General features: G+C 40.6%; 1 protein-coding gene across 10 annotated transcripts in view; it reads left to right on the forward strand.

Annotated features, from left to right (window-relative positions):
• Window positions 1-26,270, forward strand: part of MAGI1 (membrane associated guanylate kinase, WW and PDZ domain containing 1) — a 636,320-nt gene that overhangs the window by 581,527 nt on the left and 28,523 nt on the right. For 7 of the 10 annotated variants that reach the window (XM_065933320.1, XM_065933322.1, XM_065933325.1 and 4 more), the window contains 3 exons: window positions 8,496-8,527; window positions 19,489-19,705; window positions 26,178-26,269. In XM_065933320.1, the coding sequence (XP_065789392.1) occupies window positions 8,496-8,527; window positions 19,489-19,705; window positions 26,178-26,269 (341 nt within the window). Of the gene's footprint in view, window positions 1-8,495; window positions 8,528-19,488; window positions 19,706-23,315; window positions 23,400-26,177; window position 26,270 lie in introns of all 10 variants that reach the window. The other 3 variants (XM_065933328.1, XM_065933329.1, XM_065933330.1) reach the window with 1 other exon arrangement.

A 26,270-nucleotide genomic window follows, 5' to 3' on the forward strand; every position in this document is an offset into this window, starting at 1 on the left:
CATAGCTGTAAAGCTGTACAAGTGTATTCTTAATCTTCTTAACAAAATGCCACCTGACATGGCATTGGGAGCTCACTTAGTCCATACGTCGGAAGTCTAAGCGTCTCTTTAAATTATGATGGCCGTACTATTTCATAATGACCATTTTGCGGTCCCCAAAGGAAAGAATCTCTTCATCTTTTTAGAGACATTGAGTCTGATGCTCCTGTTCTTGGCACCTGGTATCATATTTGCATTAAAAAATTATGCTGCAGGGTTGATGATGGTATTTGGCTAGAAGAAGGAGAAAAAGTCAAACATCTCTAAATTAGGACCATTTTTCATTTTGCTTTATGGATTCAGTTTTGTGATATATTCTGTTTATAAGGTCCTTCAGTGGAAATGTACTCTAGTTTTAAACTTGGCATTGAGTTTATGCTGGCACACTAACTTTGCTTGAAGGGAAGGTAACTTTTTTAAAAAAGGTCATCATTATTATTCAATCAGGAGTCAGTTATTGCATGTTGCTTCCAACCTCTTAACCTCATGTTTAGATGCTTCAGTGGTCATTGTCCCCTCTGCTCCCTTCTTCACATTGGATTTGCTTTTTTCTCTCATACTCCCAAGAGCAATGGAGCTCCTTCTTATCACAGCACTTAGTACTGACCACATTGCATCATAACTGTTGCTTTGAATCTTTCTCTCTTTTTTAAAAAATTATTTATTTTTTGGGCTGTACTAAGTATCAGTTGTGGCATGTGGGATCTAGTTCCCTGACCGGTGATTGAACCGAGGCCCTTTCTTTAAAGAGAAAGAGGTGGGACTTCCCTCATGGCCCCCTGCCTCGGGAGCTCCAGCGAAGTCCCACCTGTTTCCCTTTTAAGACAGACTATAAACTCGTCCAGGTCAGGGCAATGTCTGATTTACCTTTCATGCTTCGACAGGCATTTGGCAGAGCTCAGTAGATCTTGCATGGATGAATAGGTACATGGACAATCTCGTCTCATGACTCAGGTCTTAGCTTAAATACTCTCTTTAAGAAAGAGATGCTTACTCTGTGGGAGAAGGTGAGGGTGGGATGTTTCGAAAGAACAGCATGTATATTATCTATGGTGAAACAGATCACCAGCCCAGGTGGGATGCATGAGACAAGTGCTCGGGCCTGGTGCACTGGGAAGACCCAGAGGAATCGGGTGGAGAGGGAGGTGGGAGGGGGGATCGGGATGGGGAATACGTGTAACTCTATGGCTGATTCATATCAATATATGACAAAACCCACTGAAATGTTGTGAAGTAATTAGCCTCCAACTAATAAAAAAATAAAAATATAAATAAATAAAGTGCTGGAGTGTCAAAAAAAAGAAAGAGATGCTTGGCCTCTGAGTATAAAGTAGCCATGCTTGCCAGACACTGCATGTTCCATTATCCTGCTTAATTTCCTTTAAAAAAAAAAAAAGTTAAGTAATTTATTTGTTTACTGGCTGCACTGGATCTTCATTGCTGCACACCCGCTTTCTCTAGTTCTGGCAAGTGGGGGCTACTCTGTTGCAGTGTTCAGGGTTCTCACTGTGATAGTTTCTCGGCGCACCGGGGACTCCCAGCGCAGGCTCAGTAGTTGTGGCATATGGACTTAGCTGCCCTGAGGCATGTGGAATCTTCCCAGACCAGGTATCAAACCTGTGTTCCCTGCATTGGCAGGAAGATTCTTATTCACTGACCACAAGGGAAGCCCTATCCTGCTTCATTTTATTCACCAAATTATCACTTAGAAATTATTTGTGATTTTTTTTTTCTATTTCCCCACAGAATGGGAACACTGCGAAAACAGGTTCAGTTCAATGCTCTATCTCATGCCAGCTCTTGGCACATAGCAGGCCCTTAGCCCAGTTTGCTTAAATGAGTAAGTGCGTTTTCCTGATTTCCTTCCTGCCTTTAGCGAAAAAAGTTAGGGCAAACTGTACCTACCTTTTTCAGTTTTCTGGACTGTCCTTATTAGCATTTCACTGGTAAGGTGAGGGCAAATTAAATTTGTTTTGTGGTTTATATATTATGTATTGAACAAAACAAACGAAATACTAATTGGTAGAGAATGGTGCAGATGGCTTTTTTCCAGAAAGGTTACTGGCCATTAATGTTAATTGTTCAGAGCCATTGGTTTGCAGTCTAATAATCATCAATTCTGCATTACCAGGAACATCACAAATTTTCTCACTCTCTCTGTCCTGTATCTCTTCCCATCTGTATCTTACTGATCTCTTGGTATTTGGATCCATCAGCATACTAGTCTATCCTCCAGTAAAATCATTACCTACTAGTTTCATAATTTTTTCATGCAGCAGCATTTTTGCCGATAAATATTAGTGTTCTGGTGTGTTCTTCAATGCAGTATCTCTCCACAAATTTTTTTTAGCTGTGATCTTTAGATCTTCCCAAGAAAGAAGGAGAGGAAAGCAGTGAAACCTTCCCCTTTCTGCTTGATTCTTCTCATTGTCCCCTCTATTTGCAGATGAAGTATTTTGCATACCCTGTTCTTAGAGACACAAACCCAGCAGAAATGAACTTCATTCTAGGAATTGCTTCTAACACCACAGTCATGTGCTTGAACAAGATAATTTAACCTGCAGATCATATACCCCAACAGAAGGGGCTTCTCAGGCTCCCTGGTCAAGGTTTCAGGGGCTCCTTGAATTTGTGTGCAAAACTGTGTGCTTCTTTGCAGCTTTGCTTCAGAAAGGCTCTAACAGCTTTGTATCCCATTTTCAGTCGAGGCCATGTCCCATAATTCAGCAGTACAGACACTTGAGTAGAAATGGCATCATTGAATCAAGAGAGAGCTAAAACAAACTCCAGTTATTTTTTAATCTAGCAGTGCACTAAAGCCAGTAGGTATATCCCACTGTCCAAGTGCATTCAGTGTGGCTACAATAGTCAATAAAAAGTAACTGTTTATAATTCTAGTTGTAGTGTATGTAAATTCTTGAAAAATACCAAAAATAAGAATATGAATCACCTATTCATCCTAGCAGTCTGGAAGGATATTTTAATACATCTTTCTGTAGTCTTTGGGTATATGATGTATGTGTGTGATATAATATTTTTTAAAAACGAATTTATATTGTCTGGCAGGTTTTAATCTGCTTTTCATGTCTTGTGTCGTTACCATTTTCCCATGTTGCTCAATAGTCTTCACTTTTACAATCCATTCATTTTTAATGAACTCATAATTTTCCACCTTGTTGATATAACAGTAATGCTTGCTCATTCCTCAGTTCTTGGAAGTTCAAATTGTTTCCATTTCTGCCTTCTTTAAATAACGCTGTGTGGAACATCTTTTCTGTGTATATCTATGTGACAGACTCTCTTCGTGTTCCCTTAATACAAATCCTAATGATAAGTTTACTGAGTTAAAGTCAGCTGTAATCTTTGAATCCTGCATTTAGCATTATGCATTGGTAAGTTTTAGAATAAGAAAGAAAACTCGTAGGGTCTGAAATGAAAATGTGCTCAAAAGTAGCCTTAATCTCTTTGAAGTCTAGCTAAGATTAGCCTCTGACCAAGTTCTTAGTCTTCTTTCTGTGGCTTTTCTGTGAGCTACCTCTCTCTTTCTGAATAAAAGTAAGTTCCTTGCTCTTTACACATGGCATTTCCCTGTTCAGCAGTACAGTTGTAACTGCATCATTTTGCTCTGCACACTTCTAAGGAATCCCTTGTGTTTGATGATGTAAATTAGTGACATAGTATATGTCAGAATACTGAGGCGGAAACCAAATGTTTTCATTAAAATTCTCAAATCTAGAGACTAAGTGAAAAGGGGAATGACTATCACAAAGAAAAAAAAGGAAATTGATGACTCAGTGCATTTTTCTTATTTGAAGATCCACTTTGCTTTTGACAATGACTTTAGCCTTCCCCTCTTCCAGACACTTTGTGCAATTTTTCTTGGTACTTTTCAGAGAATAAAGTTGGTAGACATTCTCACTTCATTTCAACCTAGAGGAAATTAGGTCCAGGGAAATCCAATCTCTTTCCCAGCATCTCAGGTTTTGTTAATCTTGGTGACAAAATGGGAAAGAGATTAACTTCTGTTTGGCTTGCCTGATACCCAGCTGAGCTATCCAGTGACTTTCCTATTTCCATCTAGTCAGTAGGACAAACACAAGTCTTAATCTCAACAGGATGTTTAAAGAAATTCAATGTGTGTATATTCATTTTGGGAAAAAGTAAGCAACTCTTGGAGAAGAAGTCAGTAGAAGTCAGTAGTGGCTCTAGAGATTTTAAAATGCAATAAAATGTTCTGAAATTTGCTGCATTTATCTTACTTAAAGAGCCAGTATAGACCTTACTTTGGTATCTGTGGGTATGCATATGTTTGTAAGTAAATAAAACTTTTATTGTTGTGGAAAATTCTAAAATAGGTAATAAAGCCATCCATGATATCATTGGCCCAAGAACACATGGTTTCAGTGTATAAATTTCTGTGCTTTATTCACAAATGCTTTGTATTCTGTTATATTTTTACTTTTTTCATATAAACTTTTGTGTACAACCATTTTAAAATTCCACCAAGAATAACACTTACCATTTAGTTGTATGAGAACATGTTCAGTAGCATAGTTTATGGCCTTGATAGCTAAAGGAAAGAGATTCTTCCTCCTCCTCATGTTAATTGGTCAGATATCAGTCACTAGCAGATCATTTGCCATTTGTTTTCTCCAAAGGGACACCTTGTTCATTGGAAACTTTAGAAATTCAGGCCCCCAGGTTTTCTCACTTCTGTAGATCACACCCAGACTTACACTTTGAAAGTACACTTCCCCGTGAAATTTTCTGGGATCCCTTTGAAGTAGCATTTCCTAGTTCCAGGCTCAAAGAGCAGATGGTGCTGTCCATGGATTCTTTCTTCTGCCTCTTCTCAAAATCCCCCTTCCTTTCCCTGAAGGGAGCAGATGAGCCCATTAAGACAGGTGCTCTTTCTGCCCATATGCCTCCTGTGTAGTATGTGACATGATTTCTACAAGACCGGCTTCCTGCTTCCCCTGGGAACACAAAGTTTACCTTTGTCCTAAGGAAAACCACTGACATGCTGTTGGTATGGGATGGTTCTGCTTTCTGTGGCCCATCCAAGGTAGGATGCCCTGCAGGACCTCCAGCTAAACCAGAGCCACTTAGCAGGATTTCTCAGTCTTGGAGAATTCTGCCAAAAAGGGATCTCTTTTAGTGCTTTCCATTAGGTCTTCCCAGCTATTTTCGGCCCATCTGAATAACTTTAGTTGAAATAAATTATAAATTGTCATCAGGAGCTTGGTTCCAACATTCATATTCATTAGATTTTAAGATTTAATGATGATGTGGACCTAAAACAAATCTTGATTTCTTCTTTTTTTAGCAGTCAAATGGAGTCTCTTGATTTTTGACTTTTTAAACACTGTTTTGTGGGCACATTTGGCTCCTGTCAATGGTGTGGCTTTTTAAAAAAGAAGAGTTTTGGCAGCTAGCCAGCACAGAAGAGCAAATCCCTCTTTAAATTAAAGAACTTTATTTGTAAAACAACTTGTTGGGCCACTTGAGCCTGGGATTTTTTAGAAGGGTCCATGGACTGCTTCTCCAGAGCAAACAGCCTAACTGGTTACCACAGTATGCTTTAGACTGGTTGATTTTGTGCAGTTAATGGAAGGGGCATTAATTAATTAATGTTTAGTTTATTGCCTCAACAAGATGTGAATATGGTGTTGTGGAAAGAATTCTAGATTAAGGCTGAAGCCTGCTTAAAATAGTCCATCCACTCCCAGCCCCTTATATCCCCATTGGAAATACTTCACTTACCAATATTTGTGTGTGACAGTCAAGAGCACAGATGTGTCTGAATCTGTTTAATACCCATCTCTTGTGCCTTCCCTTCAGCTTCATGCTGTTCTCATTCAGTGTTATAGTTTGGAGACCATTCATGCTGTCACTACTAGAGGTAGCTTGTACCTTTTAACCTCTGCTTCATAGGTTGGCTGTCCCTGAGTTTATCTAGAACTTCCAGTTGTTTCCAAATTCTTTTTATACTAGTCACGCAGCAGTGAGCAGCATGTACCTGCAAAACTTTGATTGTCGGTGAGAATTTTTCACTATGACAGAGGATCCAAAGTACCCTTTATTTTATATATGAAAATCTTAAGAGATTGAGGATTTGAGATGATCAGAGTTTTAGAACTGATAAGCAGAGTGTAAATTGAAGTCATTTTCCCTGACTCCTCCTAACTAATTGGAGATTCTTTACAAAGTTTTGTAGAGGGTTGTTGGAATCCTGGGTGATGACAAGTCTAGCAAAAGCTCACTCCAGTGGAGTATTGTTTATTCCAATGCACTAAGAAGATCAGTCTGAATTAGAGAAAAATCTATATTTAAAGATGTAATATTAGACCATTTTAATGTGTACACAGTGACCCAAAACTAATATCACTTGATAAAATTCCTTAAGGGAATCTCATTAATGAACAAATCAAAGCGGCACCTAATAATTATTTTTAAGGAAAAATGACACATCTAAATTGCTCAAGACAGTTATTCTCATCCATAGGCAAAATATTTCCCCTAGCATGTTAAAATACTATATATATATAGTATATGTATACTATATATATATACTGCATTTTAACATGCTAGGCAAATGATTTTTCCTAATTAGAGTAAGATAACCATAACCAGTTATTTCCCCCCTGAATTGTGTAAATTAGCAAAGAAAGGTAAAAGGGTTGACATTTGAGGTCCCACCTGCTCTGTGCCAGGTTTGAGGCTTTTAAACACTTTGTCTATTAAATTACCCCAAACGGGCACAAGGAGTCTTTAGTCTCTCCATTTCATAAACTGAGGAATGAAGGACGGTAAAGCAACTGACTGGAGGTAGCCTGCGCAAATTTGCCAGAATTGAGAGAGTGATAATCCTTGTCCTACTGTGGCATAGTTTCCTTAAAAGAGTCCTCAGACCTGCGTAGAATCTCCTGGGATGTGTTTTCATTCTGCAGATTCTGGGCCCCTGATGGTGGGTCCTGGGATTCTGCTTCGATAAGAAGTTGCCAGGTCCTCCATATGCACTCTGAAGTCCCAGAACCACTGTGCCAGACCATGGTGACCTCCTTTCGGTGAGATGACGATCCATCCCAGAAGAGTGTCCCCACTGCCTGTGGGGACGAACAGCCCCTGTCATGCCCTCTTGCAGGGCCCCATTAGCAGTGCTTCTCTGGACAGCTTCCTCCTACTCACCCACTTCCGCCGCCTCCTGTTAGTTGCGTTGAACTTAGCACGCCTCGTGGTTTGACAAGTCACTTCCAAGTAGAGGTGAAATCATCACTACCTAGGGAGTGTGTTCTAAAAAAGGTTGACATTTCCGGTGCAGAGTCATCAGATCCCAATACATCAGGACCTGTATTGTGCCTCACACAGGTGGAATCTGCATTTTGCAATCTAACCTTGGCTCAAACCAAAAATTAAAAAAAAAAAAAGAAAACAGAGAGAGAGGACAGCTTGCAGAAATGATTACTTTTTGAACACCGATAAACGCTGTGCTTTTCTTTCAAGCCCTCCTTGGCCACACTCCTCATGGTGACAGGTTTCCCAAAAGTCTGCCCCTAGTCCCTAATGGCTGCTGAGTTTCCCAGAAGTGAGAGCAGTGGTCCCTCTCAGCTGTCCCTGTCCTAGTAAAGACAGGGGGGTTTTGGAAGAGCCTGCTAGGATCCATGAGCACCTTTTCTCCTCTGCCTTTCTCTTTCTACATTATTTCTCTCAGCACCCTGAAATTTCTCTTTTTACTTCCTAACCATCTGCTTTCGAGGGGCTGGTCCTAGCAAACTGAATAGGAGTTTACTTGCACGAGTGACATGTGGAGCGGTGTGCCACAATCCAGAGGGGTTCCTAGACTGGCTTGGGTTTGTGTTCTGTGTGTGCTGGCAAAAGAGTATCTGTCTTTGTTTTGGTATTCAGCTCATCCAAATAAAGAAGGCATTTCCTCTCCTAAAAGGCAGAGGGGGAAAAAAAGACTAAGGAAAAAAAATTCTTTTTTAATTTTAACCATGGACTCCTCTGAAACTAAATATACACCCCCTTCCTCTGTCCTGATTGGTCCTCATCGACTGACAAGTGGATCGTGTGGAAAGGAAATATCTTGGACTTAATTGTAAGTTAAGTCTCTCTTAATCCAGAAGAGCATTTGAGATTCTGTCCAAGTGTTCAATTTCCCAGGCCGCTGAGGTCTGTGAATTTCTTTTCCCAGCCTCCAGGCTGCTGCAGTACAAGTCAGCATAGCTAATGCAGATAGATCTCCTGCCTCTCGCTCTCCTCCTCCCTCTGCTTTGATTCGATATGAACAGCCTGGTAACTCCGATGCTGGGGAGAAATCTGACATAACTCTGCAGATGGCTAGGTTGCCATGAAACACCTGGGGATTGTTCTTTAAGGAAAAGGTAACATTTATATGCTAATAATTTCTCTCCCCCCACCCCCAACCCCTTCCCTCCTTGTTGCATTTTTTCCAGGACTGCCAGTTCCCAAGAAGAGCCCAAAGTCGGTAAGGACTTGTCAGTTACTTGGTACTGGTTTTTTGGGGGTGGAGGGTGGGAGGCTGGTGGTGGGAGGAGACGCTATCTGGCTGGACTTCACTAAATGTGTTTTAGAGTGGGTGGAGGAGACAAGAACCAAGGCTCATTTTATTAAGTTCTGGAGCTCCGTTTGGTATAGAAGGTATTATCTGGTTTGTCTTTAACTGTCCAGTGATTTGTAGGCAGGCTGCAGGAGCCTGGATAAAGAATGCACGTTTGTGATCTTCTCTGTATAAATGCTTCACAACTCTCATTCCAATGCATGAGTCTCTTAGATGTTTTAACTTGATACAAATGCTATTGTTTCTTTTGGGAGGAGGGCAAAAAAACCCTCCACCTGCTTCCTGAATAGCATTGCTCTCAACTGGTGTTTCCAGCCATTCACATGGGTGGATTCCCTCCCTCAGCTTTCTTATGCACTGGATGAAAAATTATTTAAAAATTGTAAAGCCTGTAGGTTTACAGAGGAATAACTCTGTCCTGTGTATATGCCCGTGCTCACATGGAAAATGCCCCAGCACTGAGAATAAGACATTTTCCTTTCTGTGGAAATGTCCTTTGTTGTTTTGCCGGCTTTAGCAGCATTATGCTGCAGGTATAGGATTCTTTAAAAAAAAAAAAAATCAATGTTATGCTGTCCTTTCTAATCTGGTTTCCCTGAAGATGCATTACCTAGTTGACATGTTAGCTAATAGCTTAGAGGCTCTAGTGTTTTGCTTGGTGGTGGTGAGCTTCTGCTCCCAGGGCACTGACAACAAATTAAAATGCTACTTAAAAACTCAAAATCTGGAACTCCAGTGCCTGTGCAATTGATCTAGGTGAAAGAACTTTTCCCAAATCTTTAACACTAAGATACTGAGAGAGGGGTGTGCTTCCTTGTGGCTTAGAATATTAGGGGGCAGGGGAGGGAAGATTGACAACCTTCTGCCATCCGGGAGTGGAGAACCCTTAAAAACTTTGCAGCTTATGTGCTGCAGCTGAATTTTTCCACCTGTCTTCAAGCCTGGCAGCAAGAGGCAGAAGTTTATTCAGGAGATGAGAGAGGGAGCTTCCTGCATTCATAAGCCCTACTCCTAAGTTCTCCAAAGAGAAAAACCTGCAATAATTGATGTGATTCTAGTGGCATGATGCCATGGTGATGGGAACATGTGACTTTGGGGCTGCCTCCCTTGTCATTTTGTGTTAATGTCCAGGCTGAGAAAGGCTGGTAGGTGTCCGTATTAGAACTACGGAGATTCCAAAGCTTCTGTGTATGTGTGCACATGCGTGTGTGTGTGTATATGCATGCATATGTGTCTCCCCATCCCTGGGTCATAGTCAGAAACCTTTTCGGCCTTCAGAAAAAAATAGAAACACAACTGAGAGATGTGTCACACGAGCTTGAGTTATCAGGAGTCATCCTTTTTTCTCCCCTGCCCCCTAGCATGCTACGTGATGCATAGACTTACTTTATGCGCTCCACATGAAATGGAGTCTTGACACGGAGCATACTGGGGGAGAGAGCAGTTTGGCACAGGCAGGATGACATCAGTAGCAAGGTGTTCTGTGTTGTTTTGCATTCCATTTAAACTTGCTGTGCAAAAGGATCTTTGTAGATTCATTTGCATCTTTTCTCCCCCAACGCATTGTGGAATCTCCTGCTGAACTCAAAGGGTATCAAACAGGTATAGGGGCCCGCATTCACCAAATCAGTTAAGAATTCCCCGTGACCGTTTATTTTTGTGGAAGCCGTGTCGTTAGCAAGCAGCAAACCAATTACTCAGGCTGCATTCCTAAGGAAAAAAGCTTTCTTAACTGCTTTGCCCACAGTCTGCTGGCTCTTAATTACCACAAGCTAAGAGACTGGTGTGTTGCTGGGTTAGAAAAGAGCCAGCCCCCAGCTTGGGGCTTGTCCTTCCCTAGTTTCTCTGCCAGGACAGGGATGGTAGTTTTCACAGCGTTGCTGGCACCCTCTGGCAGTTGCTGCCTAAAGCTGGGGGGCTATCAGCCAAGGTCTGCTGTTGCCAGTTAGAGCCTTGCTAACATCTGTGATCAGTGGGAGTTCTGTACAGGTGGGTTGAAAGCTGTTCCCCTTTCCCAGTATGAATTTTGATGAAGTCCTGCCAGAGAGACAGATGATGATGAGATTTTTTTGGGTAGGATGGGAGGGAATCCACGGGGAAGTTGAATGTCCTGGTTCCAGAATGCCATTCCCATAGTGACAGACAGGGTCAGTTAGGCTGCGGAATGAAATGCACACTGTCTGTGCCTGGGTTATGATATGCTGAGAGTTGCTATTAGTTCTAAGATACACTGTCTGAACTGAGGATGGTGTCTGTTCTTTATTTGTAGAGGCTCCTGACATTGTTGGCTTGCTCATGTGACTGACAGCTTCCTTTGCCCTCATATCTTTTTTTTTTTTTCCTAAAGCTTTCAATAATTAAGCAGTTGGGTTTTTATTAGAACAGAAGGAGTTCTCTTTTTTATCTCATTTCCCCTCCTGGATAGTCTCTGTAACTTACTCTCAATCAGCAATTTCACCTGCTAGGTTTAGTGTAAATGTTAAATTTATGGTTTATATACTCATGGGGGACAATGGTGATATCTTAATAAAATCTTTCTAATTTAATGCCTGGACATCCATAGCATCAGGGATTTTTCTGCCAAATGGCAGAGACAAAAATAAGACATATTTGCTGTCAGGTTTTAGCCCTCACCGGGAAACATTCGGTGGCCCAATTTAATCATCTTGACTGGAAACTTGTTTAATAGAGACTCTTTGTCAAAATCACACACAAGGATTTTGTGTGTGAGAATTGAAAACTTGGTATCATGCTAAACCCTGAATTTGAAGTCACTGTTCACCTAGGTTTGTTCAATAGTTCATTTCCCAACCGTTGCTTCCTTTTCTCTCTTCTTTCATCTGTCCATCTGTCCATACATTTCTCTTTTATCTACTCATCCTTTCATCCATCCATTCAGCAAGCTGGTGTTGAAAAACTACTAAGTGTCAGGTTTGGTGTGAGCTACTGGAAATGATGTAATAAATAAGATGGCGCCTTCTTGGAGCCTACAAATGATTTATTGATTGCTCCTTTCAAAAAAAGGATGCCCTGTCACAGATCACTAAACATTTTTATGCATTTGTTCCATCAACAGATATTTATTGGGTATCTCCTATGAGCCAGACCCAGTGCTAGTATACAACAGGAACTAAAACAGAAAACATTCAAGCCCTCATACAACTTGGGAGAGATAAAAAGACAAATCTATCTATACTCACCATCCTTATGAGGCCTAAAGTCTAATGAGTATGTACTTTTAAAAGGTAGCAAAGCAGAAATATAACATTGAACAAATACATAATAAAAGTCATTGAGCTCTTAATGATAATAACCTTAGTGAAGTAGTCATCCAAAGCCATAAAAAGCCCTTTAAAAAATTGAGTTAGATGCTGTGATGGGGCTATGAAATTTTTCTGAATCCCCCAGCAGCCTACGCAATGTAGGTAACCACATTATTTACTTATCTTTTATTTTCAAATTAAAAAAAAAAAACATAATGTGTTCACTAAAGAGACAGTATTTTCCTAGTTTTGAAAAAAAGTTCTCACACAAAGTTTTCCTAAAGGACACCAAATGATGGGCAAAGAAGTATCTTCAGCAAACACAACAAGATGAAAGTAACAACAATAACAGGTTTCTGTCCCACTGTTCTCTGTCCCTTACTCCTGGAAGGACTGCTGAGGACATAGCTGACAGCTAGTCACCAAAAAATACAAGAGAGAGATGTTAGGTAATGTACACAGTTAGGTAACCCAGCCTGAATCCTCCTGAATGCTGCCTCTTTCTCAAATTCTCCCGTTGCCTTGGTGCCCCGAATGCCACTTGACCCAGAACCAGGACAATGGTACAACCCACCTAAGTCCAAGCTACAAGGAAAAGCAGTGGGAGAAGTAGATGGTAGAAGTCCCAGGGTTGCTTACGTAAGTCTTCTTGCCTCTCATTGCTCACAGCAGCTCGTACCCTTAGCCCTTTGGAGCCTTACAAAATAGACTTTGCTGTTGTATTAGACTCCATTAAAACATACGTAATTCATTTTCATATTAATCAATACTCCCTTTTCTTCTCCATTAACTTCTCTTTCTTGCTTTTTGGAAAAAATCATTTGACTTAGACCCATAAATGATAAAAGAAAGAGATAAAAAGGACCATCCCCTGGTTTGCCTTGTATCTGAGACTGATTTTGGCGCAACCTTTAATGACATTGGCCTAATACCTCATCAGCACTTGGAGTTTTTCCTGTTGTCCATGTAAATCGCTGCAGTGGCCTTCAGTCTTGGCAGATACATGAACTGTAAATAATTTTGCTTTAAAAATGGATCGATTTGTCATTTTTAAGCCATATGAATTCTTTTCATCATTTAAGCGCCTAAGTGCTGTCTGTATTAGTTTGCTCTTCCGAGCAAATATTTTCAGCTCGCTTTGTAAGTACCTCCACTTTGAAATCATTCTGTGAAATACTAATGAGCTGACTTTTTCCCCCATTCCCATTTGTAAAATTCATTGCATCTTTCCAATTTCCCTGGCCTGTCAGTAATAAGGAAATCATTTGTTTTAGGGAGATTGGTTCAGTGTTATTTTAAAAGGTCTTATGACACAAGTTCAAGGCTGGTGTGTGGCCAAGGACTTCCAAGGAGTTTTCAAAATTGAACCCATTTCTTTCTTCCTAGTTGGCTCTATGTGATACTCAGAAATAAAAAATCTTGCTCCAAAAATGTCTATGTAGTGACAACAGCTTGTGTTGGAGACATTCTGCTCAGTATGTGGTACCCCTTTCCAGTCATTTATTTAAGCTGGAGACCTACAGGTAGGTAGGTGTCCATGTCTCTAGGATCTCCTTTTCCTCTGCCCAACCACTCCTCCTGCCCTCTCCTCCTCCTCCTCCTCCTCGTCTTCTCCTCCATTCAAGCTTTCAGCAATGCCTGTCAATCTGGCACCAAAATGTCTTTTGATTTTAGTTGTCCCTCTCCCCCCCTTTTTTTTGTCCCTCCCCTTTGTCACTGCTTTTCCCTTGGTATAAACCACACTAGGTCCTTCACCTGTTCTGTATAGTAGCCTCCTAACTGGTACTCTGCTTTTACTCCCATCCCCACCCACGTATTCTCCAGGCAGTAGTCAGACCAAACTTTCTGGAAATAAGTTGGCTCTTGGCACATCCCTGATTTAATTTGTTAATGGAGTCTTCCTCCCCAGAACTGAGAGTGAAACCCAGACTCCTTAAAGTAGCCCACAAGGCCCTTGCATTATTTGGTCTCCAAATTCATCTCAAGCCACCTCCTCACCCGCCCTGCCACCTGACCCCAGTGTGCCTCCATAGCTATCTCTCAGTTCTTCTAACAGTTCAGGCTCCGTTTTGCTTTGCAGACTTAGCACATGCTGCTTTCAGCAATGGAATATTCTTCCAGAAGCCATCCCTTAGTGAAAGTGAAGTCTCTCAGTTGTGTCCGACTCTTTGCAACCCCGTGGATTGTAGCCTACCAGGCTCCTCCGTCCATGGGATTCTCCAGGCAAGAATACTGGAGTGGGTTGCCATTTCCTTCTCCAGGGGATCTTACCGGCCCAGGGATCGAACCCGGGTCTCCTACATTGTGGGCAGACGCTTCAACCTCTGAGCCACCAGGGAAGCCCAAGCCACCCTTACTAAGTAGTAAGGACTTTGCAATATGTTGTCATCAATCTGTTTTGATTATTTGATTAATATCCATCTAATCCAGTGGTCATGTATGGATGTGAGAGTTGGGCTATGAAGAAAGCTGAGTGCCGAAAAATTGATGCTTTTGAACTGTGGTGTTGGAGAAGACTCTCAAGAGTCCCTTGGACTGCAAGGAGATCCAACCAGTCCATCCTAAAGGAGATCAGTCCTGGGTGTTCATTGGAAGGACTGATGCTGAAGCTGAAACTCCAATACTTTGGCCACCTCATGTGAAGAGTTGACTCATTGGAAAAGACCCTGATGCTGGGAGGGGTTGGGGGCAGGAAGAGAAGGGGACGACAGAGGATGAGATGGCTGGATGGCATCACCAACTTGATGGACATGAGTTTAAGTAAACTCCAGGAGTTGGTGATGGACAGGGAGGCCTGGAAGTGCTGCAATTCATGGGTGAAATGCAAAGAGTGAGACACAACTGAGCGACTGAACTGACATACACATGTACACACACACACACACACACACACGCACCTTCCCTAGATACATAGGTGTAACTTCTCAGGTAATGTATCTTTCTTACTTATACATTATATCTTTCAGAATCTGGCTCACAGCAGGTGATCAGTATATATTTATTGGATGAGGGAATAAATGTATGGCAGGTATTTACTCAAGAGGGGCTGTTCTGGATGTTCTGTCATTGATGTTCTGGGTGTTTGCACCATCCATGTTCTTAGCATGCACAGAACTACGTCAGCAGACTTGAAAGTGTATGTGTGTGGGTGCTAAGTTGCTTCAGTCGTGTGCAATTCTTTGCAACCACATGGACTGTAGCCCACCAGACTCCTCTGTCCATGGGATTCTCCTGGCAAGAATAATGGGAAGGATTGCCATGCCCTTCTCCAGGGATCTTCCAGACCCAGGGATCCAACCCACATCTCATATGTTTTCTGCAATGACAGGCAGGTTCTTTACCACTAATACCACCTGGGAAGCCCTTGAAAATACATCTTTAACTATTAATGCTTATTTGGGGGCCAGTTTCTCATTGAAAAATGAGGTGAAAGATAGTCATACTATCTTTGCATCTTTCTGATGCAAGTCAGATCCTGTGTTATAACAAGTTCAGAAGTGAATTTGTGCTTATGCCCCAAGTCTTCTGGGAGGTAATCCAGACTGTTGGCATACAAGATGACTTTAATTTGAGAGCTATATAAACATTACTTTTCTCCTGGACAGTTCTGGACCTTAACCAAATAAAAGACAATGTCATAGCTAATTAACGTGTTCTCAGAAAATCAAAAGGCATATTTTGAACTTCTCCATACCCACCGAACATAGCTTCAGAAAGCTTAGGTGCCAAGATATTAAATACAGAATGCATCTTCAAATTAAGTCATTTTTATAATTGAACTTGAGAAGAAAAATAAAACAAGGTTAAATCTTATCAGGGAAAAGTCCAAAAAGCTTCCAGATGGTCATATGTTTAGCCCCTCTGAGGGTATGTTAGAATATTCCAATTAGTGATAGGTTAGTGGTGGCATAGTTTTTAGAGCATATTCTCAGGATGCTGCTTTGCTTTGATTTTCCACATTTAGGAACAAAGTTTAGATGAGATTCAAAGGGGATGCAGAGGTGCAGTTTGATGGAGAGACACTTTTGCAAACTCAGTCCAGATCATATCTGTCATTTTGTGATAAATTGGACCTAAATGTGTCCTTTATGGGAAAGTTGAGAAAAGGTGATAAAATTTTTTAAATGGCCCAAGCCATTTCCAGTAAACTTCATTTGCACTCTTTGGTTACGGTGAGGCTGTCTCTTCAGTTAAACACAAGATTTCCAGATCCTCCATGTCAGATCTGTTACACTGGGATGGCCATCAGAGGGTCTTGGAAACCCCTGAGGTGATGGACAGAATCTGTGTGCATGCCTTTGTGGGCATGTGTGTGAGAGCACATGTGTTCTCTGTTGGAGAAATGTCCAAACTCTTTCAGTGATACAGGACTGTGGGAAAGATACATTTCTCTTGTTCAGGAAGAGGCAGTGATTGGAAGAGGTTACATTTCGAGAGGTTACACAGTAACCCCAGGACAGGAGGAAGAAGGGTGTGAGGTTTCACTCAGGTAACCCTGCGGTGGACTGCGCAGGGTCCCAGAGAGGGTCCGTGAAGAAGTGCCTTTGTACAAAGGATGTGAGAGCTTCCAGAGCCTGAGTCCGACTCTAACTGTGAACTGAACTTGGTGATGATGCTCGGAACCCACACCTGGCATTTGCTACTTGTTTGAAAAACCGGGAAAAGGAGGGCATTTGAAGAGAGGGATGCAACTCTCATGGTAAACCCAGAGGTTCTTCATCTGTTGAATTATTTGCTTTCACTTTTACTTATTTAAATTTTTCACATATTTATTAATTCAGCTGTTTATTTTATTTTTTTAATTTTTAAAAATTAAGTTTAATTTATTTAAAATAATTTTAAATTATTTTCATTGGAGGCTGATTACTTTACAATATTGTAGTGGTTTTTGCCATACATTGACGTGAATCAGCCATGGGTGTACATCCTGAATCCCCCTCCTGCCTCCCTCCCCATTCCATCCCTCAGGGTTGTCCCAGTGCACCAGCTTTGAGTGCCCTGTTTCATGCATCGAACTTGGACTGGTCATCTCATTCACATATGGTAATATACATGTTGCTTTCACTTTTAAAATATCATTTTCCTCCCCTTCCATGTGTTAGTCACTTAGTTGTGTCCAGCTCTTTGCAACACTATGGGCTGTCGCCTGCCAGGTTCCTCTGTCCATGGGGATTCTCCAGGCAAGAATACTGGAGTGGGTTGCCATGCCCTTCTCCAGGGAGTCTTCCCAACCTGGGGATCAAACCCCGGTCTCCTGAATTACAGGCAGATTCTTTACCATTTGAGCCACCAGGGAAGCCCTCTCCCCCACCTCTTTCTAGGAGGGCGGAAACAAAATTGTAAAAAGTAGAAAGTTACAGTCCCATTAATTTCCCTTACTAAGGTTCATTTCTAAGTGAAAACAGGTTTACATTTGGTCTGGATTATAAAAACATTCTCTGTGCATTATGCAAGTAAGAAGTAGGCAGTACAGGAAAATATAAGAGGGGGAACATATCCAACATATTTTCTGTTTATGCTGGGATGTTAACACACCCAAAATGGACTGACACTGCACATATTTGTTTATAATGGAGACCCTTGTGAAGACCGCAGTGAAGAGAAAAACATTCCCGTACATGTGTATAAGGGGATAGGAGTTGTATCCGTCATAACATTTTTCTGACTCTGAACATCTTCACCATGTCTCTAGGGGAAGCAAGAAGGCAGTATTGACCTTCCCAGGAAATAGAAAGGGGATGCTTGGCCCTGAGAGCTGAATTCACCTTGGTGGGGGACATTGTTGGAAGTTGGCAGAACCAGGTTCTGTCCCAAGTCTTTGGAATGCTGATCCATCCAGGTCTGAGCTGAGCCCTTGGTCCTCAAAAGGGAACATGGTGATGTGGGGTAATGGTGATGGTTGTCCTTCCCAGTGTGTTTTCCTGACCTCTTCATCAGCTTTTCCCTTGAGTCTGAGTGAATGAAACCTCTCATACCATTGGTTACCAAGACTTCTTTGCTAGTTTAGAATATGTTCCTCATGTTTCTCCCACAGGCCACACCAAGTATAATTTTAAAGCATGTATTTTACCTTCGTGAAACACATGCCCCATTTTCCTCAACTTTGAGTCCTTACTAAAACCTATCTTCAGATCTGTAATCTGGAACAGTGAAGGGAACGTTAAGTTTTTGTCCTCCTTTACCTTACTTTGGTGCTTATTTCAAAGCAAGGACTGGAAAGGGAAGGAGTAGAGGGACCTAAGAAGTAAATGAGAGGGACCTTGGAAATTTCAATTGAGATGGGAGTAAAAGTTGGAGGCTACCTGGGGAGAGAGCAAGGAAGAATGATGTGATAGGACTGATTGTGAGACCAAGGGCAAGAGTTTGATACTATAAGAACATTAGGGAACTGGAATGTCTAGGTCAGAGATCTTATAAACTACTTGATAGGCTACACGGAATCTAAAACACAAGCTGGAGATGCCCTTTTACTATAAGTGTAGTGACACTGTTGTATGAGAGACAGGACTCCAGGATTTTTCTTTTGAATGAGGAGAACACACACCTGGGCTTATCACATGTTTCACTGGAGAAAATAAGAGCAGAAATTATTTTATTTCCCATCCAGTATTTTTCCTCCCACTAGATTTTGCTGTCCCTTCAGTGGTCCTTCCTACAAAGAGCATCTCGTAAAAAGGGAAGGGTATTTTGCGAGCAGATTTTAAGGAACAGGAAACTTGCTTATTTTAACTGAAATTCAAGTGAAACTCTGTGCCTTTGACTACTGCTTGGAGTTTGGACAAGTTACTGCACATCTAAGAAGGCTGAGCCTTGGAGGTCAACCCATATATAAAGTTGGATCTTGGTTTTCAACCAACAGTAGTTATCAGGAGATCAGAGGTGAAATGTGATGCCCACAAAACTGATTCACTAAGAATTATGAGAGCTCTTCAGATAGTAGTTATTTATATAGTTATAAGTACAAGCACACACATAATGCTAGGCATGGTTTCTTTTTTAAAGATCTGATCCTTGTTTCTTACAGACTAGAAAGGCAGATAGTAAACCCTTAACTCGATGTTGGGTATTTTATTATTGAAAGATGGAAAATGCAGAGTCTGAAGGAACCTTGTTAGCCCTGATTTACTTTCTTGGATATTTTAGCCTTCTATTTAAACCATGAGTGATATTTTCTGTCAGATGTTTGGTTTAAAAATGACGATGTTTTCGCAAGTATTAAGATGGAAAAATTTAGCTACTGAATAAAATTCTTTGTAATTAAAAAAACGAAGATGTTAAAACAGATACATCTCATAATAAACAAGTCTGGTGTCTTAGCTGAGAACCTGTGATGAAAATTGGATTTGTTTTCTGCTCCAGCCCTGAAAGCAGTATGTTTTGTGATGATGTCCTTCTCTCTGGCCCACCCCTCTATCAGTCTGTCAATCACCTGGAGATTTATCTGCATTCAGCATGAGCCCAACGAAGGTGGAAGCCAAAATGTTGTTGATAAATTTATGTATGTGTGCACAGAAGTGGTGAACAAAAACAAGCTGATGGAAAACACCCACTCAGGGAACCAATAATAATCTTCTCTTCTTGCCCCTCTCACTTGCTTCCTTTCAGCAACCACTGGAAAGAAAAGACAGCCAGAATAGTTCCCAGCATAGTGTCGCCAGCCACCGAAGCCTGCACACTGCCTCCCCCAGCCACAGCACACAGGTGCTGCCCGAGTTTCCACCCGCCGAGGCCCCGGCTCCAGATCAGACCGACAATTCTGGGCAGAAAAAACCAGATCCTTTTAAAATCTGGGCCCAGTCCAGGAGCATGTATGAAAATCGACGTGAGTAGCACCCTGGCTCCTGTCTTGCCTGGACCCCATCTTGGTGCTCCAACTCTGTCTTGAGGGTTGTTGAGAATAGATTGTCAGTGTGTGAACAGGAGAGAGATGAATCCAGGTGAAAGGTGACAGCATCTCAGAGCAGTGATAGAATCTGCTGGATATTCATGGAGGCTCTGTTCTGTCATCTGTTTGGGTGGGGTGGGGTAGTCATGGATGGTCATCAGATGAAGGGCCTGGGGGGGAAATGGATTTATTTTTCCTTTCTGTTAGAAGACGTGGCAGATAAGAGCTACTGCCTCATTAATGCTTTCCTGCATAGAGATGGTGGCCTCCTTCGAGCTCCTGTCTTGTGAAAGGGCTCTCATATACAATAGAACATAAACACGATTGGTGTGGATTGCAAGAGTAATAAGAAGAAATTCAGTGCTTTCTTAGTGGTCTCTTGGTTTTTAAGAATACTTGTAATGTTTTTAACTGTTATTAGTCTTTCTAAGCCTTCCCTTCAAAAAGGAAAAAAAGAAGCAGTGGGTGTTTGCGCTTTAATTGTTTATACTCTAGTTGTGTGTGTTCCTTCAGCTTCACCTTTTTGATAAATGTGAACTACTCATGTCTTACTGGCTCTGATAAACTAAATAGTCCCTGGACTTTTTCTTTTTTTCTTTTTTTTTTTATTTGCTTTTTATTGTGAGATGATTTCCAAAGACTGTTCACCACAAATAATATTCATTTATCTTACTAAATCCAATTTCCTAAAAATGCTTTAATCTTAGGGCATGCAAATAGACCCCCCTTCTCCCTTTTTTTTAGCTGTTGATTTTACTGACATTTTTTCCGTAAATGTGGTCAGGACAAAGTAACTTTAAAGTACATGCACTTTGTTGTCATGGGGTAGGAGAGCATGTTTAACGAGGGTCTGCTGAAGAGTGATTAAAATTGGAATAGAGAAGGGAGTCATTCTGTCCATCCTCCTGGCCCCCACTCCCCTCAGCGTAAGTGTCCTTTGGAGTCACAGCCGGCCTTCTCTCGGTACACCCCTCTGGAGAGGCAAGACACAGAGGTGATGGCGGTATGGGAAGTGATACAGCCTGCTGCCCACCCCCTTGGACTTGGCCAGGAAGCAGTTCCCTTGCTGGCTGAAGCAGCTCCTCTGTGACCCAAACCGAACACAGGACTGAACCCAGCAACCCTGTCTGAAAGCAGGCCACGCTGCTGGGTGAAAGTCAGCACCTCGGGGACACAAGGCCTGTCTTGGTGACGGTCAAGTATTAGAAGTTACCCAGGGGTTCGCCTATCTCCTTTTCCTCTTCAAGAGAGAGAGATCATTACCTTCTCACTATAGTAGTATGTGGAATTAAGTACACTCTTTTGGCTAAGGCTTCACTATGCTGGCAAAAGCCCGATAATTTGAGAAGGATTTATTTAGTCTCTGGACTAGAAAGACCTCTGGCATATGCCTGACTTCAGGCCAGAAGAAATGAAGTTCCATTTGGAGCATCCCTTGTAAGCAGTGTTGCTAAGCATGAACCTGGCGTCTGTTCCCACTGTGTCTTCTCATTGATTGTAATGATTTCATTGAAGAAATGTTTTTCAAAGAGGAATATGTTCACATTCCCTTCACATTTCCAAGCACACAGCTCCTCTAATCAATGACCCAACTTCACCTGATGTGGAGATACCACTTTATTGACCATGTCCCTGCTTTTCTCAGTAGAGTACACATTTATGACTGAGTTTCCCATGTATGAATCTTTTTGCAGTAAAACAATTTGTGTCCTGACGTGCTTGTGAGGGCTACATGGATTGACAGACAATTCTAACACACTGAAGGAATATGAGGCTCTAGCTCAGATGCCATTTTTACCTTGATAGAAATGGTATTTCTATTATATGAAGTGGTATTTCTGTTATGTCAAGACATTGGTATTTAATTTTTTAAGAAGTTTTTACCAGGAAAAAAAACAAACAAACTGTAATTCTGCCACAGCCAGCTGCTCAAAACCTAGAATGAGAAGCAGACCGAAACATTTGGAATGGTGCCTCTTTAGGCCTTGACTTTTTAGGACATCTAAGGATGTCTCATTCTCACAAATGAGAAGCAGTTTTGTTTTTTTTTGGTGATTAGAGGCTCCATAATTGAGTGATTGTAGAACCTAATTGATGTTAAAATTCAGATGGATTTCTTCCTTACGACTAAATGAGGGTAATGATAAGATTTCTCTCTCCATGATAGTTATTCAGTATGTATCACAGATTTTTTTTTTCTTCACAGTACCTATTGAATGAACCTACATTAGTCTTGTCTTTTAATCAGTATTTTGCTTTATTCCAGATCAGTTTCTGCCATTCCCACAGGCTGTTTTTTAATCTGCTTTTTTGAAAAAAGGAAAAATTACAACATGTAGCCTCATTAGGTGTGATTCCCTGCCCCTCCCTGCAAGGCAAAGTACTCCAGGAAAAACAAGAAAATTAAAGTCAATGGTAGCACCTTCATTGTACCCTTAATTTATCCCACTTTTGAGGGGGAAATATATTTTCCTTATATTTCATTTTATTGTGAGGGGAAGTGTGAAGATTCTTAACCAAGTCTCTGATCCAGTTCCTTCACATGGTCTGAATACTGTGAATACCACATTCTTGATATGGCAATCTGTCAAAACATCAGTGTCCAGATGAATCAGTCTGAATTACAGATGTGTTAATAAATCCCTTTGATGAACTTAAATGTTCAGTTAAAAACAAGCATGGAAGTCCCTTAAAAGCCACATTGCCTGTTTTGTATTTTTTCTCGATTACATGGCAGTTGTACATATCTTTAAAAAATGACATTGATGAAGTCAATTATTTGTAAATGTTCAGGAAGAGCAGCTGGTATCCACTAGTGTTTACTACAAAAGAAAATCTAAAGCTTTCACTTGAAACTTTACCTGTTCACAAGAGAGTTGGGAAAGAAAAAATGACAGAGCTGTCATATTAACCAGCATACACCTGTCCCTTGAGAGACATGCTTACTGAGCTCGAATTGGTGTACAGCTCCTTTATCATGGTTTAAGAAGCTTGGAAGCTCTAGATTTTAAGAGCTATTGTGACAGTTCTTACTTGTGTATTTGTTCAACTCTTGGCCAGATCTGATGACTTGTGTCACTAAATAAAAGAGTATTTTGGTTGAATTGCCAAGAATACATCTGAACAGGTATTAGTCCAAGAATTAATCCCATCAGAAACTCGATATTATTTTAAATGACAAAAGCATGCTTACATTTTTCTCAAAAGGAAATAAGTGGTTTAGATAAATCTCAAGTTCATGACATGATTCAAACAAGGTCATATGAGAATGGGTACTTTAGAGTATAATTAAATAGGAAGAGTCTTAAGATGGTAATGCTGGTTCGATGAAATTCTCAATAGTACAGTTGTAAATTCTAGCTTTTTGACAAGAAAAGTACCATGGAAAAGAAAAGACTCCAACTATAGTCTTTTAAAATCCACAGCAGCCTTGACCTTTACTGTGAAAGCTTAACTGCACATTTCTTATCAATCAAAACTAAATTAAAATGAAGTAAGAGAAAGCACATACATTAAGCTTTGCAAAATTGTGACATTAATATTCCAGCTATGTCACCTTCGCCTGCATCGGGATTGAGCAAGGGTGAAAGAGAGAGAGAAATCAATTCCACGAATTTTGGAGAATGTCAGAGTAAGGATCCACTGAAAACTTTCATTTCTATATTATTATTCATCTTGTTTGATGTTCCCATTGGTCTGGGGGTGGGAAGAAACTCAGAAAAAGGAAGGAAGAAAGAGGCATGCCAGGAACTGAAGTGTTTGGGACTTTCTCATTGACCAAGCCTAGATCAAAGACAAGGTGAAGTAAAGAGTGATAGGCATGTTGTAACCAAGTCTGCAAATATGTTGTGTGTCTGTAGTAATGGAGACACCAGGAGGGTTCTCTGCAAACCTGGTGATTCCATTGTCTCTAATTATCAAAGGAAGTCTTTTGACTGCTCTATTCGGTTGTTGGTAGAATTACCAAAGGGAATGAGCTACTCTTCCTGCCCCGTGTGCCAGGGCTTAGAAGTAAAGAGAGCTGGATGAGATTTTTCTATCTCTTCTTGATTTAGACTGGGAAAATAAAAAGGTGATAGTAATATCAGAAAGTTGCTTCTACCCTGCTACCTCCTAAAAACTTAATTCTAATAAAATCTTCCTGAAATAAAGAAGAGAACAGAAAAACTTTGGGGGGGGGGTAGTTTAGAAACTTTAATGCCATTGGGAATAAGTGGCAGCAGAGGACAAAGAAGATAAAATAATTCTGTAATATGTTTCAGTACTGATTGATCACCAAAGTTCTATATGTGGTACATAGTATTTGGTTGGTAGAAGAATATAATTGTCAAAATGCTCAAGTTCAAGAGCCAAAAGACTTTCTTTGTAACTTATCTGTGTTTGTGTGTGTTTTCCTGAAGGTTCATTGTTTGCGTCTTCTGCATCCTTGGGGTCTGTCATTGGGCATCTTAATTTTCAGTCGGACACTCTTTAAGTAAATTTGTCATTTGCTTATTTCTGAGAACAATTTTTTTTCCAGTGGGTTAAACTGTTTGATAAGCCTAAGTCTGTTGCTACATTTGGTGTCACTATAGGACGGGCAAGTGTTCTGGTGTTAAATGATGCTGCAATAAAAATAAAAATTGGTCTGGGCTGGAGGTCTCTGCAGAGGTGTTTCCTTGTTCACAGAAAAGTTCAGCTATTTTCAGGCAGACTCTGCCAAGAACCTTGTATTGGCTGGAAAGCACCCATGGTCTATTTTGGTAATAATCCTCCTGCTTGAGTGAACCTAAGATGGAGACTCAACTTGATTTAATTTGTTGTTTCAATGAGGCTATTACAGCAAATACCCTTTAGCCAGCTACTCACACAGAAAGAAAATATTGTTACCTTAGCACGCTCAAGAAAATATCATTCTCAAATTGTGTTTCTGGGAGTACTGTGATGTAGCTTAACTCCATGTACCATGGCGTCTTACAGCTTAGCCCCGGCAATTATTATAAAAATGCTTTGGATAAGAAGATTCATTGAAAGCACAGCATTAAGGTAGCTCAAGCACAAATATTGGATTCAGACTCCTCTGACTTGTGTTTACCTGTTCATTTAGTTTCCTCTCTCTTGGCATATTCATTCACTGTACATTTTAAGCTCATGGGTGAGTCCCCAAAATGGGACATCTGTCACCTGCTTGAAATCTGAACAACCACCTTCTTCTTTCCTATCCCTCTGTACAAAAGCAGAGAAGGTGGAAATTAAATTCTTAGTATCTACACACTCCTTCAGCCCCAAAGCCAAGGAATTAAAGAAATTCTGCAGAGCAGTATTTGAAAATCTCTTTTAGGATTCACAGCCACTAAATTTTATTTTTTTTTCTCTTTAAAGAAAAGATTTGTCATTTTATAGACTATAAAACACACTACAAATATACTAAAATATTAAGTAAGAATTAAGTAGGAATAACCCTTTTTTATTTCCTTGGTTAAGTCATAATGGTGTATAGGACAGTCTCATGTACAGTAAGCATGGTCTTATGGAAATTACTTTTCTTTAAACAAAAAATGAGATTTCCATTTCAAAACCCTGAACTATTACTGTGTTTTGAAAGTAAAATATCAAGTTATTGGATAATAAATTAGCTTACAATGTTGAAATATTATAGGCAAATCATGGAGTAAAAAACTCATTTAGTGATGAAATATAGTTCATTTACATAGAACAGTTTGTTGTCACCATTGATCTTAAGGATATAGAAGGCTGGCTACTTTTTGGTAATAGTAGTAAAATCATAATAAATGTTCTAAATTGGGAGATATTAGGATGTTTGAGAGTAACTTTTTTGGCAAAAATGACCTAACAGATCATATTATCAGTGTGCTAGTCTTAATTACTTTAAGGAAAAACAGAAGTGATTTTTTTTTTAAATTAGTTTGTGCCATAAGTTTTTTTTCATCTTGTAGTTGATAACATTGGCACTTAAGAGGTCTACTGAATCCTTGTCCCCCGCCTCTGCATCAGAGGTCAGTCTGACTTAGCGTGAACTCCTTCCTCAGATATGGGCACCCACTTTGTGGTGCAGAGCATGATAATTTTAATTTACTAAATTCCTCTTGCAACAATACCCAGGAGAGTGGCGAGCGCTGACTGCAGCCTTCATCAGGGATAATTTCTTGATGAGGAATTATCAAACAGTGATTAGTCCTTTGGAAAAAAAAAAAAAACACTTCAGGCTCAATGACTGTCCCCACCATTTATTTCCGCTCACTGTCCTCTTTTATTTCACCTGTCCAGATTATTTTGTTTGCTTGTCTGTGTTTGAAAGCTGTCATCCATTCAAGCACCATCAGTATTGGTCCTGTCACTGTGTTCGCCTTAGGACTCTGATTCTTTTTATCACAGAAATAATCTCTCTCTTCCTCTCCCTTCTCTGCAGTTCCAGATTATCAAGAACAGGACATCTTCCTCTGGAGAAAAGAGACCGGATTTGGATTTAGGATTCTGGGTGGCAATGAACCAGGGGAACCTG

The sequence above is a fragment of the Muntiacus reevesi genome, chromosome 4, assembly GCF_963930625.1.
Source record: "Muntiacus reevesi chromosome 4, mMunRee1.1, whole genome shotgun sequence".
NCBI lineage: Eukaryota > Metazoa > Chordata > Mammalia > Artiodactyla > Cervidae > Muntiacus > Muntiacus reevesi.